Consider the following 16,466-nt stretch of genomic DNA (forward strand, 5'->3'; position numbering starts at 1 on the left):
CATGCGGTGCAAGTGGCACAGAATACCAACATGGAAGGCTGGGTTTAAATATTTATTGAAATGATTATAAATCATTTATCATCATCAATAAGCACCAAGCAAATATTTTCCTCTCTGTTTCTGGAGCTGCAGTGTTGGAGAGGAATGCAAGCAGGGCTTATAATACTCAGGCTTGCACACGATCTTTTCCTCCCACATACAGCACAGTAAGTGGTTTGACACAGGGAGGTTTAAACACACAGACACACACCAAAGACATGGAGGCAATTCCAGATTATTATTATTTTTGACAGGTAAGGGGTGAATTCACTTTAATTTTATGCAAATCTTCCACCAGTTCATCAAATATCCACACATCATGTCTTCAAGTTGGTTTAAACAGCTTTAATTGTATCAATAAGTCCTGTTGATTTGTAGTGTGTAGGTGAGAAGTGTTGATAGCACCCAAGCTAATAAAAAAAAAGATGGACATCAATAATATTTGCATTTGCACAGAATTGCATTGGAATAAACTCCAGTACAAATCAAATGCCATGATCTAATTCCTATTTTATGCTGTGCAATATTAGCATCTCAGAGGGGTGTGTGTGATGCAACATTCAGACACATAAATCTATTTTGAGACAAGGCAGACAAAACATCTTCTCATCAGACATTAGAACCAAAAAGTTCCACGTTAGGAGCAAAGAGAGGATTAACTTTATCTACAAAGCTTACAATCACAAATATTGTTTTTTTTCTTCTAAATGTTAACAACAAATACAAGCATACGTGTTAAAGGCATCACTTTGTGCTTTGTATGATATCCTTAAAGGGACTCATCACTCAATTCAAAACTAGTAAAGATGCAAGATCAGTTAAAGCTCTCAGTCACTAAATATGGGTCAATATCATGATTTTTTTTTTTGTTCTTGCAACATTTAGCATCAAGTTTTCTGTGTAGTTCTGAAAGACAAAAACAATATAAGGAGAAAGATGACATTACAAAGCATATAAATGATCATACAGTAACTTATGTCACAACAGAAATAATACATCAATACAATTTCATCTATAACAGAAAAAAAAAAACATGCCAGGAAGATTTTTTTTTTACCAGGAAAAAAGTGTCAAGCTTTGATAGGACTCTTTTTCCTGTCAGGCTGTGCCTACAGAGACCTGGAGGCGTGAGTTTCATTTTGTCAAACTGGTTTGAAGTCAAATTTTGATATTTTCATTTCTGCAAAACAATATCAATACGACCAACAGGCAGTAAATGTTTAGAAAACTCAAAGTGTCAAGAAAACAAACATGTAAAACAAACAACTTATGATGTGAACATTAAAATGCTGCTTGTTAAAAGAGGTGGTGAGGTTTATTCAGAGTTCAGAGCTCTGAACAGAAACAAAGGCCATCGATTCCTCACACTGCCTTGCATGCCAGAGTGCTAATAATTATTTTTCAATACATAAATAATTTTTAACGTTTCAAATGTACACTCTAATGTAGTTCAGTCTTCATACAACTACAAAGTACATGATAAAATATTAACATCATACCAGCACAGACACAGTGACCTGAATGATTTTTGGCACTCCAGATATCCGCATCAAGACCTGACTGTAGCAGAATTCAGCTTGGTTTGCGACAGACCGCCTGATCATGTGGATATCTGGGATTTGGCCATGGTAAGCAAACAGCCTATAACAGCTGAAAAAGGCTTAGTGCAAAAACTAAAAATGTTGCAGTACAGCATGCAATGGAACCTGCAGTTAAGCCTGCATGGATATAAAATATGTCCTCGCCATTACACGTACAACATCAGAGAAACAACGCTTGACAAGAAGAATCGCTGGAAACTAATCACACCAACCCTGCAGGGTTCTCAACTAGCTAGTATTCTTTAAATGATACATTTTTTTTATATTTTCTAATAGTAGAAAAATAGCTCCACAGCCTTATTGAACGTAAAATTAGGGATTTGTGTCACAAAAAAATCTAAATATTCACTCTGTGAATAACTAGAGTGGAAATACACGATTCACACTCAGTCAATTAACTCACATGTTCTGGCTGTTCTACAAAGGCCACAGGAACTCTGAAATCCCAAATCTGCTAAATATCCTATAAAGTAAGAGCCTAAAAACTTCCTCTCCACAGATACAAGACAGAACCATCAGAGGAACAGAGGTAAAGCTGTGTCAAAACGACAGCTGAGTGAGTGACTGGTTCTCTCTGGTGCTCTGAGGAAGGAAGCTTTTCTCCCCCGTTAAAGTTCTCCAGGTTTCTGGTTGCAGCTGGCGCACACGCGCACAGGGTGGTCCCAGCCTCGAGACGGCACCGGCCGACGCTCCGGGGAGCAGTCGTCGCACACTCCCTGGCCGCAGGCGCGACAGTGGTGTTTGGACAGCTTGGCAGTGAACTCGCACTGGCAGTTGTGGCAGGAGAGGATGTCCTGGTCGGGCACCCAGTAGGCAGGACGAGCTGCATCTTTCACCAGGCCTGGGGGACAAAGCACAAATTAGCATATGTGTTATGTTAGAAATATTATAGTGAAACTGCTTTGACATTTGAGAGAGGTCTGTTTGCTCTCTTGAGGAGATCTTTAACACTATTGTTCCCTGTCTGTTTAGTTAGCTTCGCATACAATCTAGAAACTGTGCCTGGCGCTGTTCAAATGATACTGCAGACCCACACTAATTACAGTCGAAGTGCATACATGAATATACATTTGATAACATAACATCCAGCTTAAAAAAAAAAGGTTTTCAGCATTAAAGTCTTCCAACTAATGCTGCTAAAGCTCATCTAAAAGCACATTTAAAATGTGCAATCTGCATTTAATCTTGTTTGATTCATCTGTAAAGCTTGAGACATCATTAACATCATGCGGTGGTTTAACACAAGGTTATGTCCTGGACTGTTTCTTAGCAGGGCGTAATTACATCCTGGAGTTTCCGCAGCTGGAGCAACTGTTTTTAGCCTAAAGAGTCCGGCACATAACCCCTTCTGCAGTCCTATATTGTGTTCCTCCCAAAACGTCCAGCTAATGTTTTCTAATTTAGAGCTGTTACACAGACACCCTATGAGCCATTACACCCCCTTGCTGATTAAATCCTGTGACACACCACAGTAACTCAATATAACCTCCCTCATTTACTCTATTCAAAAACACTAGGCTTCATCAGATTTACTTCTATTCTTAATATCACTTCTAGGTTGCTTTAGCTTTATCCTTGCTTACTTCTCCTCACCACTCTTTTGAAGTGCACCTTGACATCAAGAAAAATTAGGCCCTTGGTCGGGGTAGCCATGGAAACTTGGACTCAAGGTTTGGAAACAAGTCGGCTAATTTTGTTGTGATTGGAGCAGACTTTGCTCGGAGGTATTTCTGGGATGGTGATGGATATACAAAGGTTCTTAGCAGGATATCGGGTTATCAGAAACATACGCATCCATGCCCTTTAGCAGAAAATGTGGGTGTACAGTGGGCTTACAAGGAAGCCTAATACATAGAAAGCATGCTCCTTATGTTTTGTGTTAAATAACCTGTTAGAGGATTGAATAATATTATTAAAATGTGAGTGAAACAAAAAAAACAGAATAAATTGTAGTGTATATTTCAATCAGGATAAGATTTATTCTTATACCAGCTTTCTCTTCATGCAGCAGTCTTCACATAAACACTGACCCTGATCACGACTAGGAGCGCTTTCAAATGTCATGTAAATCTGCCTCCAAACATTTATATACTTTAAGCAAATATCCTGCGAGTTTACAGCAGGAAGTCTTATAAAATGAAATGAGTAAACAGGCTAACCGGTCATCTATCTCACCTTTGCACTAGTATAAGCACCACAACTTGAAGTCTGTGTTAAACATTAGGGAGGCAGAGCACTTCTACAAGAGCACAAACACTGATGTGTTCAGAGGAGCTTGTCAAAGGCAGTTTTTTGGGTTCTTTAGTCAGCGTGTGTAGGAGGATTGTAATTTTTTGGACAAACATTAGAAGTAAGCTACAAATTATTTTCTGTTTTCTGTTTTTGAAAATGAGCTTACTACAGCATACATTCATTCACTTTATGAGCCTCTAAATACTGTCAGATTAAAGCATGACACACAATCAGTAGGTTCAGAATTATTTGCCCTAGTTTGTCCTTAAATTAACTTTTGCTAATTGTACAGGCTCTATTGTAGTTTGATCATTCAGTGAACTACATTCCTAGATTCCTATTTGCTGTTTTGACTCATTCTTTACATTCTCTGGAAACAAACCCTCCCTAATTTTCTCTTCTGGCTTTAAATAAGCACGCCACACATCTGCCACCAGAGGGCATTGCACCCTTTACCTCACAGTTGGGCCTGCTGGGTCATTTATTCCTGTTACATAACGCTGTTGTTTAGGCTTTGTGTTGGGCAACACTCACCAAGTGGGATGTCAATAGCAGTGACCACAACTCCGAAAGTGTTGGTCACTGCTTCTCCGACCTTTCTAGCCAAGTTTCCGCCTTCTTCTTCCTCAAGCTCTGCCTCGAGTATCTCTGGAGAAAGAAAGAACCTCTATTAAAAACTAGCTTATAACAAATGTGAGCTAGCTAGAGCTAGATAATAAACATAAATGACTGATAGGACACATTCAACAGTAAGAGGAAGCTGGGAGTGTGCGTACCTGCGAATGAAGCTCTCTGTTCAAAGCAAACGTCACAAACTCTGACAGGGGCAAGGCCCCAGCCTCTCTCAGGGACAGGCGCAGCTTTGGAAGAGCAGCCATCGCAGAAGCCCTCCCCACAGGCACGGCAGTGATGTTTGGTGTCGTTGTCCTGGAAGACTGAGTGACACTTATGGCACACCTAAAACAAGAGGAACAAACAACAGCAGAAGTCGTTATTGACGTAAAGCATGAGGAAAGAAGACCCAATACGAGTCTTTCCAGGTTTTATCTTGTGACCCGCAAACACAGATTGTGTAATCGGCTCAGAACAGCACACAGTAAACATCCCTCTGGACATGAAAGTGTTGACTTGGCTGTTGGTGGCAGAGAGTGGTGAGGGGGGGGTCTGTGTGTCACTCACCAAGATGAGGGAGTTGGGTTTCCAGTAGGCTGGGGCGATCTGATCCGTCAGCCAAGAGGTGACAGCTTTCGCAGGCTTGACGCTGAGCTCTGACACAGACTGGGCTACTAGGTTGACTCCATCCAGAAGACGCTGAGCTGCGTTGCTGTTGTCTTTTAAAAAGCCATCCGACTAAAGCAAACAGACAGATTTTTACTACTTAACTTGATAAATGATTACCTTTAGCTGTTATTATATGTCTTCATACAGTCTGCTTCTCTTACCCCTGGCCATACATGCTGGATCTCAGTACGGACGACAGTATCCACAGGGTCCTGGTTCCCATACCAGTACTGACGGCTCCGATAGATCACTCCACAGTTTGGACATTCAATAACATACCTGTCCAGACAGACATGTACATCTCAGGTTGTATAAATGAAACACATATGTGTCTTAGGTGTAATATGAAACATGTAGGTTTATGTTAAAAGTAAGTGGACATGTTGGATCAGAGTCTGGTACACGAGTGCTAAAATTAGGCTCTGCAAAAGGTAACACAAGCTTAACCAAAGCGCAGCAAGCATGACCCTGCAGGCCAGTCTACTGCTACTCACCCAGACCAGGCGTATTTGGCAAGACCCAGCCATGGGGAGTCTGAGGAAGCTGAGGTCTTAGGGACAACTATCACTTCCTTTCCACCTTCATAGCAGGCCTAAAACGATGCACAAACAGTCACTTTAGATGCATCAGACAGAATCAGAGAGGTTCAGCTGTACACAGAGATGTTTAAGTTCATGTAAGGATACACATGTGTGAGAAGGGCTTACCTTGCATGTGTAAATACGGTTATCATACTGAATAGAATAACGACACCGGTGCTTCGCTTCATGGCACGCTCCTTCTCCTAAGTGGTTCATGCTGTTCTTGCAGCCAGATCTGGGTGAAAAGCAATGTGTCAGAGAGGTGTAAAATGTCAAGAGCAAGACATTTAGGAAAAAAAGTTTATTATAATCATAGCCGTTTCAAACCGCAGCAGGATACTCACCCACAACTGAGGCAGAGGCAGGAGCAGGTGAAGTACTCATCGGGAAAGAAGCAGCTGTGGGCTACTAGCTCACCTGTAATTTCCCCATTAAAGCGCTCACTCAGTGCCTGTGGGGAAATGAAGGATGAGTAGAAATGAGTAAACACAGACAAAACAAAGAGCTGCTCTTCAATTTACACAGCAATACTGCACAGACACTGAAAGCATGCATTTTAAAAACAGTAACATGAAAACTTCAACAGTCTCCATCTGCATCCAAGAAGCAGCTCATGATGTATCAGTTTATTATAAGTTGTTGTTTTCATTCAATGCTAACTTTACAACAACAAACAGGCTCAAATACCAGCTGACTTTACAACCCCCTTACCTGCAGGGCTTTGTAGATGACCACAGGGGTGCGAGGGGAACGGGTGGCGTTGTTGTCAAGGAGCTGCTCCAGTTTGTTCTGCAGGCCGCGGAAGTCAGTGGGAGGGTTGAGGGTCTGCGTGCCCCAATACTGCACAGAGCTAAAGGCCTCTGGGAACCGGGAAAGCTTCTTGAAGCGCTCGGACAGCAGCCGATCCACAGACTCAGAGGACTTACCTACACAAAGACACAGATGAAGAGGTTAATGTGTGTAGATACTTTATTTACAGCTGTCGTATCAGTGCACTTAATAAAAAGGATTCTATAGCTCGTCATTGTGGCATCTGAGTGGAAAGTACTTTGACTTTGAAATATAAAAGAGATGAGGATGTGGCAGCATCAGCGATCAGCTTCCAAAAATAATTAGATACTTACAAAAACTGAGTAAATGCAGCACAGCAATTTATGTTTAAATCTGCAAAGTTCATTTTTGCACAGGAGCAGTACAGCTGTAGCAGCCATGATAGTAACTTAACTGAACTTCATGCATTGTTGAAATTGTTGACATTAATGGATTGTTTCAACTGCAGTAGTGCGGCTACATAACACAAAGAAACTCAAGTAATGTCTTTTAAGTGTGCCTGCAGCTATAAATATGTGCAATTCTTGACTTCAGGTCAAAGTGTGCTCAGTTTGTTGTCGAGAATGTAGTGTTTAACGTTTCCTTAAAAGCTGGAATGCTAAGTGTTACCTCTTGTGTTAAGGACGATAGACTAAGAAACCCTGCAGGCTACTGTTTGAACCTGTAATTACAGTACTAAAGTCTTAGTTTACTTTAAAGGCACCAGCTTGTCCCTTCCAGTGATGCAGACTTGAATTCATGGAGTTTGATCACAATGTGCTGTTCTGATGGAAGTAAAGTATTCTGCGCTTTGACTTGTCTTAATATAAATGTGTAACAGATGACAATGAGCAGCAGAGGCGACAGGCTTTACCTGATCCAAGCAACTTAGTGTGGACTGTTTCATGGAAGATGACCACAGCAGGGCCCAATGTGGACAGTGGGACGTCCAGGCCGCAGCGAGCTGTTGTCGCCTTCAGCTCCTTAGTGAAATGCTTCAAATAAGCATCCGAGGCATCCCCGAGGAACTTGAACAGGTCGTCATGGAGGCGATCAGCATGGGTGCGGTAGATGATGAGGTCTGAAATGGCTAGGACCTTGAGCAGCAGACGTGTCCTCTGACCCTGTTTGGAGCTGTTCCCCAGCAACCCCTCTGTATCGATGACCACTACATTACGGCTGGGGTCAAAAGCTGCCCACACGCCTACTGTACAGGACTCCTGCGTAGGGGAGGTCTTGAACACTTCCTTGCCCAAGAAGAACGTGTGGTTCAGGGTGTGTGATTTGCCCTCTCCTGTGTTGCCAAAGATGGACACCACCTTAAGGAGCTGGTCGGGGTCGCAGCTCAGGCGCTTCACAAATGAACTTTCATCCTTTATCTTTGGAGAGAGAAAAGTGTAGAGGTGAACATGAGGTATGAAGGAGTGAGGTTATCTGCACATCTCATGCACACTCAACTCACTACCACAAAAAGTTTAGTAATCACAGTGTTTCAAGCAAATGGTGAAATATTTGCACACCAATAGGCTGATAAGAACAAAGATGGAAGGTGTGATCATCAAAAATCCAGAAAAACCTAATTTAAATACAATCACATTTCAGGGTGTTTTCATCATCTTGTCTCTTTTCAGAAACTGTCATCTTTTAAATCCCATCTCTCATCGAGGACCATCTAAACCACGTCAGGCAGGAAACATTCAACAGTATCAGAAGTGTAGAAAATGTTTTGATTGTTAAACTTTTTGTGGCACTGAGTAAGTGTGCAGGCGTATCTTCTTTTTCTTTCAGTGTGTATTATTTAGGAAACAAAATGTGCAATGCAAGTGTCACTTTTGCACAACTCACCTGCATTTCCTCATTCTCATCCACCAAGAGAAAACTGGAAATCTTCTCCAAAAGTTTTGCTCTCTGAGATTTGATCTCATCGTCAATGTGGACAGCAGGCGGGACAGATGTTTGGATCAAGCTGACCTCTGCAGGTTTGGGGGGAGGAGGGTAAGATGTCAGCTGGTGTTTCTTCTTGTTGCCTCCACTGTGGGTGCGTTTCTGACAGTCTTGGCACAGGTTAAGTTTGCAGTTCTGGCAGCGGACCACAGATCTGCGGCGCTTGCTGTTGTCTCCATTCCCTCCTTTGCAGTTGTCACAGTACGGGACATGACCGGGACCTATCTGAACCCGCTCGTGGTTCTTCAGACTCTCCTGGATGTGGAGCTCGAGCTCACAGCGGACACACTGCAAGCTTTTGCATGCATCACACTCAAATGCAGCCTCTTCAGAGCCACCACAGGCGTAACTCTCCTGACATATTAGACTAGTGTTGACTCCCTTTTCTGAAGATGAGCCATGGCCACTCATCGTTTCTTACAAGGAAAACTTAAATACAGAGCAGTGTTTATTGAAACACCCTTGACAACAGCAGCAGCAGTTTCCTATATTGGAAAAATGAAAATGACTAGCTTCTGGAAATACTGACAACAGAGATGACCTATAACAAATGGACCTAAAACAGCTGCATGGTGCTAATGATCTAAATACTGTACAGTATCAACTTAGAAAATATTAACAAATAAAACTGTAAAATTATGTAATTTTGTGCGGCAGCGAGGCAATGAAGCAGAAACAGCCGTCTTCTTGTGCAACACCTGATACCTTATTACTTCAGTTAGCTTGTTTTTGTGTGTTAGAGCTGCAACAATAGATACAATATGTCATAAGTTAACGATTAAAACAAATGTAACACTGACAAATGTGCATATATCTCGTACCAATCGAGACAATGAACTCTCTCTTAAGAGATGAATGTGCAAATGCTGATGCTAACAACAGGCTAGCTAGCAAACTGAGCCTCAACAGCTCGCTGAGAAACTCAAACAGAACATTTGTCCACAAAGCATTTACACGGAACTCACAGCTAGCTGGTTTCGACGGACAGTTTCAACTTTTTCCAAAGATAATCTTTAATTATCGAGGCAGCGAGCCCTAACAGTTCATATCCGTCCGTACAAGCAGCTAGCCCCCAGTCTGTCAACTGAGCTGTAACAACATATCAACAAAAACAACAACAGCCCGTCGATGGTAAAAGCTCGGAGATCCGCGAACTGTTTATGGGAGGGAAATCGGCGCGAGTTGGTTTAAAAAAGTCTTAAAAGTGTTACTGTGTTTGAATCCTTCCGAGCAGTGTCATTGTTTTGTTCTTCAGCCCCCTCCCTGGCAGATCTCTCTAGCTACGTTATTTTGTTGCCAGGTCAGATCAGCTGATCAGATTATTTTCAGTCACAGGGTCAGTGGAGGGTACGAGGTGGATGCATGATGGGAAGTGTAGTTCTGTAGCAGCACAGAACAGAGGCTGGGACACCATTGAGCTGCACAGTGTTTTCATGTGTTGGCAAATCCCCTTTTCCATTCAAACCCAAACCTGCGACGGCGTATATGTACGGATGAGGATAAGGCCCCTGAAAAAAAAAAATTTAAGGTCAATTTTTTTTTTAAATTATTATTCTGACAAAAAAAAATCAGAATTCTGAGATTAAAGTCAGAATTCTGAGATTAAAGTCAGAATTCTAAGATTAAAGTCAGAATTCTGAAATTAAAGTCAGAATTCTGAAATTAAAGTCAGAATTCTGAGATTAAAGTCAGAACTCTGAGATTAATGTCAGAATTATGAGATTAAAGTCAGAATTCTCAGAATAAAGTCAGAATTCTGAGATTAAAGTCAGAATTCTTAAATTAAAGTCAGAATTCTTAAATTAAAGTCAGAATTCTGAGATTAAAGTCAGAATTCTGAGATTAAAGTCAGTATTCTCAGAATAAAGTAAGAATTCTGAAATTAAAGTCAGAATTCTGAAATTAAAGTCAGAATTCTGAAATTAAAGTCAGAATTCTTAAATTAAAGTCAGAATTCTGAGATTAAAGTCAGTATTCTCAGAATAAAGTAAGAATTCTGAAATTAAAGTCAGGATTCTCAGAATAAAGTCAGAATTCTGAGATTAAAGTCAGAATTCTGAAATTAAAGTCAGAATTCTGAAATTAAAGTCAGAGTTCTGAGATTAAAGTCAGAACTCTGAGATTAATGTCAGAATTCTGAGATTAAAGTCAGAATTCTTAAATTAAAGTCAGAATTCTGAGATTAAAGTCAGAATTCTTAAATTAAAGTCAGAATTCTGAGATTAAAGTCAGAATTGTCAGAATAAAGTCAGAATTCTGAAATTAAAGTCAGAATTCTGAGATTAAAGTCAGAATTCTCAGAATAAAGTCAGAATTCTGAGATTAAAGTCAGAATTCTGACTTTATTCTCAGAATTCTGACTTGTCCAAAACTGAACAGTTTTTGGGAGTCCATCTTTAACACCTTGTCAAACGTTTCTGACACTTCATTAGAACCATGTCCTTTTCTAGCCCTGTTTGGAGTGACTCCAAGGATCATCAGTTTGACTAAACAACAGACCAACATGATAGCTTTTTGTACTCTCTCAGCAAGAAGGATGATATTACAAAAGTGGAAAGAACGATGGCCACCTGTATATGGACACTGGGTAAGAGAGGTCATGTACTATGTCCAACTAGAAAAGATAAGATACACTATAAAGGGGTCAATTAAGAATTTCTTTGACACTTGGCAACCTTTCTTAACTTTCTTTGAAACTCTAAGTGCTGACAAAATTGATCTTAGTGTGTAATGTGTAGATGTGTGTGTATATATATGTAGGGGTGTTTATGTTTTATTATTATTATTTCTACATGTATGTATGTTTTGTCTTTTGATTTCTGGCAATTATGTTCTAGTACTGGTAATGAGACATGGGGGGAGGAGAGAAAAAATAAAAAAGTTTGTACAATGAAAATGACTGTATGTTTACTTTTCTTGTAATATATTAATAAAAAGACCTTGATCCCAAAAAAAATCTATGTATTTCTACATTAAAGCACTGATAAATACCACTTATTAAGATAAAAATAAGATAAGCTATTACTTTATTGATCACCGGAGGGAAATTCAGTTGTTGCAGCAACCCAGACATAAGTACAGTCAAGAAGAAGTTCCAATTAGTAAAATAAAATAATTAAAAATAAAAATAGATAAATAAAGATAGAATACAATTAGATATATACAATGTTACAAATTGAATTTAGATAAATACAAATGTTACAAAGGGATTAAATAGCAGTAATTACAGGGAGTATTAAAAATGTTTCAGTAGTGACAGGTTGACATGGTGTGATTATGGTTGGTAATGACAGACAGAAGCAATATGATAAATAAACATTGGTATATAATATGACCGTAAGTTGTAGTAAACAATAATAATGTAATTAAACATGATATAATATAGCAAATATAATTATATAATATAATGTAATATGCATTATAATGTCATCAGCAGTCCACCAGCATGGACAAAGGTTTTTGGAAGTGATTTTTAGCCCATGCAGTGATTTCCACTACAGAGTCATGTCTGTTTATAATACAGTATGAGGGGTAGGCATCCAGTATTGGATTTTGGCCATGTTCCTTCAGTAGGCCGACATAGATCTTCCAGATTCTCTGAATTTTTTAATATTACTAGAAACCCCATATTCTTATTGTTGAATTATTTATTCACACAGTCTCTCACAAAGCAGTGAACCTCCTCTTATCTTTACTGCTGAGAGACTCAATCTCTCTAGAATGCAGTTATTGTACCCAGTCATGTGATGGACCTGTTGCAAATGAACCTCATGAGGTGGGAGATGTCCAAATGGTTTTTTTTGTTACATTATAAAATGTTTGTGGTGATTTATTTCTCATGTCTCGACTATTTTGAAATGTATTGCTGGCAAATATAAAATAAGCATTTTTTAAATATATATATAATGGTTTAATGGTGTATTATTTGGTGTATTATCTCTGCACTACTTTGATTACTAATAGGGTTTACATTTGCAGCTCATCAAAATCTGTTTTCATTAACAGCATCTCAGCTTTTTTTTAGAACTGGGGTTGTACTTTGTAGGTAAATCTTAATAACTGTGATTAAAAGTACACCCCTGAAACTCCATGTGGGTGGATGTATTGAGAGTAACTGTTTGAAACAAGCCTCAGTATAAGATCTCAAACAAAGGGCAGATTTAAGTGGCTTTTGTTTTGTAAATCAGCACTTCAAAGACTCAGCAGGTTACCATTTGTCCCACATGGCAATTTGTGTTTTCCCTCCATTTCTTCACTGACAGTACTTTCCAGTGGATCACGCTGAGTGTTTTCAGATTGATTCAAAGAACCTTAATGAAACAGAAAACAATATGCATCATACTGTAGTGCATTTATTGAAAATAACACAGAAATGTAAACATACACACACACACTTATATACAGCAACAAACAAAACATGAATCAATGATTGGAAAGATAAGAGCAAAGTACATTATCTCCTGTTTGTCACATAAGTTACAAGACCTGTCATTTTTGGTGGCAAGTTTACAGTGTCTTTAAACTGTTGTTTCGGTGCTCAATCCACGTTTTCAGAGGAATAAATGGGGAAAAATCAAAGTCTTCAAAACTTCAAACAAGCTGTCAACAGAGCTGAGAACATTCAATTCACTGTCTGTTTCCATTAGATAAAGTAGAAGATTTTTCTCCATCCAAAATCACAAAAAGTCTTCAAGCGCTTCAGAGGGCTGAACTTTTTACATTTTGCTCCACCGGTGTGATTGTATTTGATAGCAACAGATATAGCAGAGTCAAACACATCTTTGAGGTTGTGCTGTGTCAGGGCTGAACACTCCACATAGTCCTGAGCTTGGATTCTGTGTGCCAGTCTCCTGGCCCTGCTGGAGCGTACTGGTTTGGCTCCCATAAACTGATCCAGGTGAATTAGGACATCCACATTATGGCGAAGGTCTGACTGAGTCCCTACCAGAATTATTGGAGAGGCTTGGTTTCCTGCTCTGATCTGTGGGATCCATTTGGAGGTGATGTTATCAAAGGAGACAGGGTTGACCAGGCTGAAGCAGAGGATGAAGACGTCCACATGGGCATAGCACAGAGAGCGGAGATGGCCAAATTCATCCTGTCAGAATAAATACAATGAAAGAAAGGTCATGCAGAGGACTGATACTGGTCAAAAGGAAATCTTGTGTTGTGGCCAACCAACCTGTCCTGCAGTGTCAATCAGCTTGATACGAGTTGGAAATCCATTCACATGCACCAAACCTGAAAATAAAGAGGCACACATCAGATTTATTTCTGAGACAAGCAGCCATTCATTTCTACAAGAGCAACTTCAACTCACCAGTGAAAACATCAAATGCTGTCTGCCTGTACTCGCTGTTGTATCCATTAAAGACATAACTGATGATCATGCTGGTCTTCCCCACAGCTCCATCACCAACCAGCATGCAGCTCACCTCCTCCCTCAGCCTGTGCGCTTTCTCATGTCTCTGACAGGCCATCTTTTTTTTTTCTTAGACTATCATAACTTCGTTATCCCAGTATCTAAAGGCCATGCAGGAGTGAAGGTGGCATTACTGTAAAAGATGTCCTCATGTCCTCAAGAAGGCCCGTTGGTGTAAAGGACACCTCGATTTGAAAGAACAAAGGCGTCCAATCAGAGAGTGATGCCCCAACATGTCTGTTTCCTTTGGTCACACCCATCACCAGGATCTCCGACCGACCCACACCACTGGAAACGGTCAGCTGATGTGACCCTGAATGCACCATCACAAATACGGACAATAGCATGTATCTCAAATAGGACTAAGCTTATTAAAAAAAAATCAAGTGAACGAGCTCCACCGCTACAGGAGATTGAGCTATGATATAAAATCATTATCAATCTGTAATGTTTTAACTTGTCCTTGCAGGCACTAACCAAATGTTACTTTCACGGTACAGTGCCGCAAAATATAGTATTGCTCATTCAAGTAGGCTTCTTAATTAAATTAAATCAAATAATTAATCATTATTCATTTCTTAAATTGTTACTTTTTATCATTTTTATTCTTGACAATCTAATATGTTTTTACGATTTTTAATGACTATTTTTAATTTCATTTAAATGTATTTTAATGTTCAACTGATTTTTAACTATGTAAAGTACTTTGAATTGCCTTGTAGCTGAAAAGCGTTTTATAAATAAATTTGCCTTGCCTTACTTTGCATTTAGCCTTCTAAATTAGTGGACGTAATACCACATTTGGCCCATAGAGGGAGGTGTTGCTCCATATTCAATTATTTCATGTTGCATTCAACTCTGCAGCCCATCTGATGCTGCATTCAACATTCTCTTGTACGTTTCGGTTCATACCGTAGTACAGCGGTAAGAACTACAAATTAATGAGCAGTGAAATTTATTTAGATGCAGCATCGACTATTATTTGTAAAAACGTGAATTGCAGTCAGGAATGGTAAACTTTTCATGTCCCATAAAAGACTGATTAGTCCCCTTATTTGTTTAAGCCAGGGGTGTCCACATTTTTTTCAGAGGGCCATATATGATGTTGTAAGAATACCTCAGGGCCAGTGGCTCCTATACTGTGACTAAGGAATCATAAAAGTTACATATGAAATATGTATTTAATAACAATTATTTTAATTTTTTTTCTCAAAAAAACATTAACTAGGAAGTCCTCAATTCTCCACAAGCCATGTAAACATTAGCAAACTGTATCTTCTTCTGGAGGAAAATGTTTTTCATTAGGGTCGGGCAATGTGGGAAAAATATTGTATCATTATTTTCCTATGGCAGGATCACAATCTGGATTTCATCACATTTATTTTTCATGTTGTTTTTAAGACTTTTCTGACCAGCAGACAACATTTTATAAAATAATTATTTTCCTAAGTTCTGAACTATTTTTATGCACCAAAATTTTCCATTTTCTGTACAATTTCATAATTTTGATCTTGACTTGTGTCCTCTTTTGTGTCTTCTGAACTTTTAGTGTTCATCAAGATTATTTTCACATCATGACAAAAACATTAATTTGAAAACCTGTCAGTTTTAAGAGTTCTTGTGTTTCTTCTTTATTGCTGTCTTGCAGAATTCCCAGTGCTTCAGCTTTAGACAGGTAGTCCATATGAAGCTTTTTGAGACGTTTCTGGATTGACTTAAGTTTTGTTTGTGTGCTTGAAAGAAACTGCAAATGTACAGATGATTCAGAAGGTGATTAATTTATTTGCTATAAATAACAATTTAAGATGGAAGCTTGGGGCCATAAATAAATGGACCTTGGGCTGCAATTGGCCCCCGGGCCAATGCCTGGTTTAAGCTGTTAGTACACCTTTAAGACTACATGCTCTCTTGACTTCATAATGCCCTAACTTTTTATCACAGACATTTTTAATTAATCAATTAACAAATTAGATGCTTCAAAAGCACTCAGAGGCGGCATGTTAAGGGCAGAGGATACAGCTGAGGGGGGCATTGTGATTCTCACCAGCTGCAGTGTAGAGCTGAAACTTCATGTGTCATCTTTCATCATGCAACTTTCAGGGTCACTGGGTTTAACAATACACTAGAAGTTATAATCAGTACTTCAGTTTCACTGAAAAAGGGCTCATGATATCACAAATATAAACATGGATATTCTGCTTGCATTGAAAAGCTATGTAAAATATCACGCATAAATATAAAAACATTAAAAAATATATTAATTTGAACAAATGTGCCAGTGCAGTGACTTTAATTAAATTAGCACACCTTGCACAAAAAGCCTCTGGATCTTAAGCATGGATTCATACTTACTATAGGAAGTTTTTGTAACACTTAGGCATAAGTCCTGTTAGCCATTAGCTCCTGAAATACTGCTTTTATTCACTTTTATTTTTTATTTTTTACCACATTTCCATCATGCATTTGATAAATGTTTGCAGATGGACTCATCAAACTGTTCACTCAATGGCACTGTGCCAAAGGAAAGCCTGTTTCTTGGATTTCTGTTCTCAGCAT

General features: G+C 39.2%; 2 protein-coding genes across 3 annotated transcripts; both read right to left on the bottom strand.

Moving 5' to 3' along the window:
• Positions 1–262: 262 nt before the first annotated feature.
• Positions 263–9,925, bottom strand: LOC117806663 (zinc finger FYVE domain-containing protein 1-like). 2 transcript variants are annotated; one of them, XM_034675651.1, is made up of 12 exons: positions 9,454–9,817; positions 8,390–8,973; positions 7,419–7,923; positions 6,446–6,660; positions 6,079–6,185; positions 5,861–5,969; positions 5,648–5,745; positions 5,315–5,432; positions 5,052–5,222; positions 4,649–4,829; positions 4,407–4,520; positions 263–2,481 (listed from the first exon to the last, which is right to left on the bottom strand). In XM_034675651.1, the coding sequence occupies exons 2-12, from the start codon at positions 8,897–8,899 to the stop codon at positions 2,249–2,251; spliced, it is 2,361 nt and encodes a 786-aa protein (XP_034531542.1). In that variant the 5' UTR covers positions 8,900–8,973; positions 9,454–9,817; the 3' UTR covers positions 263–2,248. The 2 variants fall into 2 exon arrangements, with proteins under 2 accessions (XP_034531542.1, XP_034531541.1); XM_034675650.1 differs by having other exon boundaries at positions 8,390–9,925.
• Positions 9,926–12,820: 2,895 nt separating this feature from the next.
• On the bottom strand, positions 12,821–14,403 carry LOC117806326 (rho-related GTP-binding protein RhoV-like). Its single transcript, XM_034675216.1, has 3 exons — positions 13,809–14,403; positions 13,671–13,729; positions 12,821–13,586 (listed from the first exon to the last, which is right to left on the bottom strand). Exons 1-3 carry the CDS (start codon positions 13,966–13,968, stop codon positions 13,131–13,133), a joined length of 675 nt encoding a protein of 224 aa, XP_034531107.1. The 5' UTR covers positions 13,969–14,403; the 3' UTR covers positions 12,821–13,130.
• Positions 14,404–16,466: the final 2,063 nt, after the last annotated feature.

This window comes from Notolabrus celidotus, chromosome 22 (genome assembly GCF_009762535.1).
Source record: "Notolabrus celidotus isolate fNotCel1 chromosome 22, fNotCel1.pri, whole genome shotgun sequence".
Taxonomy (NCBI): domain Eukaryota; kingdom Metazoa; phylum Chordata; class Actinopteri; order Labriformes; family Labridae; genus Notolabrus; species Notolabrus celidotus.

Bases quoted from the DNA above. Each gene is read 5' to 3' on its own strand.
- LOC117806663 (XM_034675650.1), bottom strand. From the start codon at position 8,899: ATGAGTGGCCATGGCTCATCTTCAGAAAAGGGAGTCAACACTAGTCTA. The intron at 6,661-7,418 runs GTAAAGCCTGTC...GTCTTTGTGTAG, and splicing joins CACTAAGTTGCTTGGATCAG to GTAAGTCCTCTGAGTCTGTG. The intron at 5,223-5,314 runs GTAAGAGAAGCA...TGTTTGCTTTAG, and splicing joins TCCAGCATGTATGGCCAGGG to TCGGATGGCTTTTTAAAAGA.
- LOC117806326 (XM_034675216.1), bottom strand. From the start codon at position 13,968: ATGGCCTGTCAGAGACATGAGAAAGCGCACAGGCTGAGGGAGGAGGTG. The intron at 13,730-13,808 runs GTGAGTTGAAGT...CTTTATTTTCAG, and splicing joins AGCATTTGATGTTTTCACTG to GTTTGGTGCATGTGAATGGA. The intron at 13,587-13,670 runs GTTGGTTGGCCA...TTATTCTGACAG, and splicing joins TGATTGACACTGCAGGACAG to GATGAATTTGGCCATCTCCG.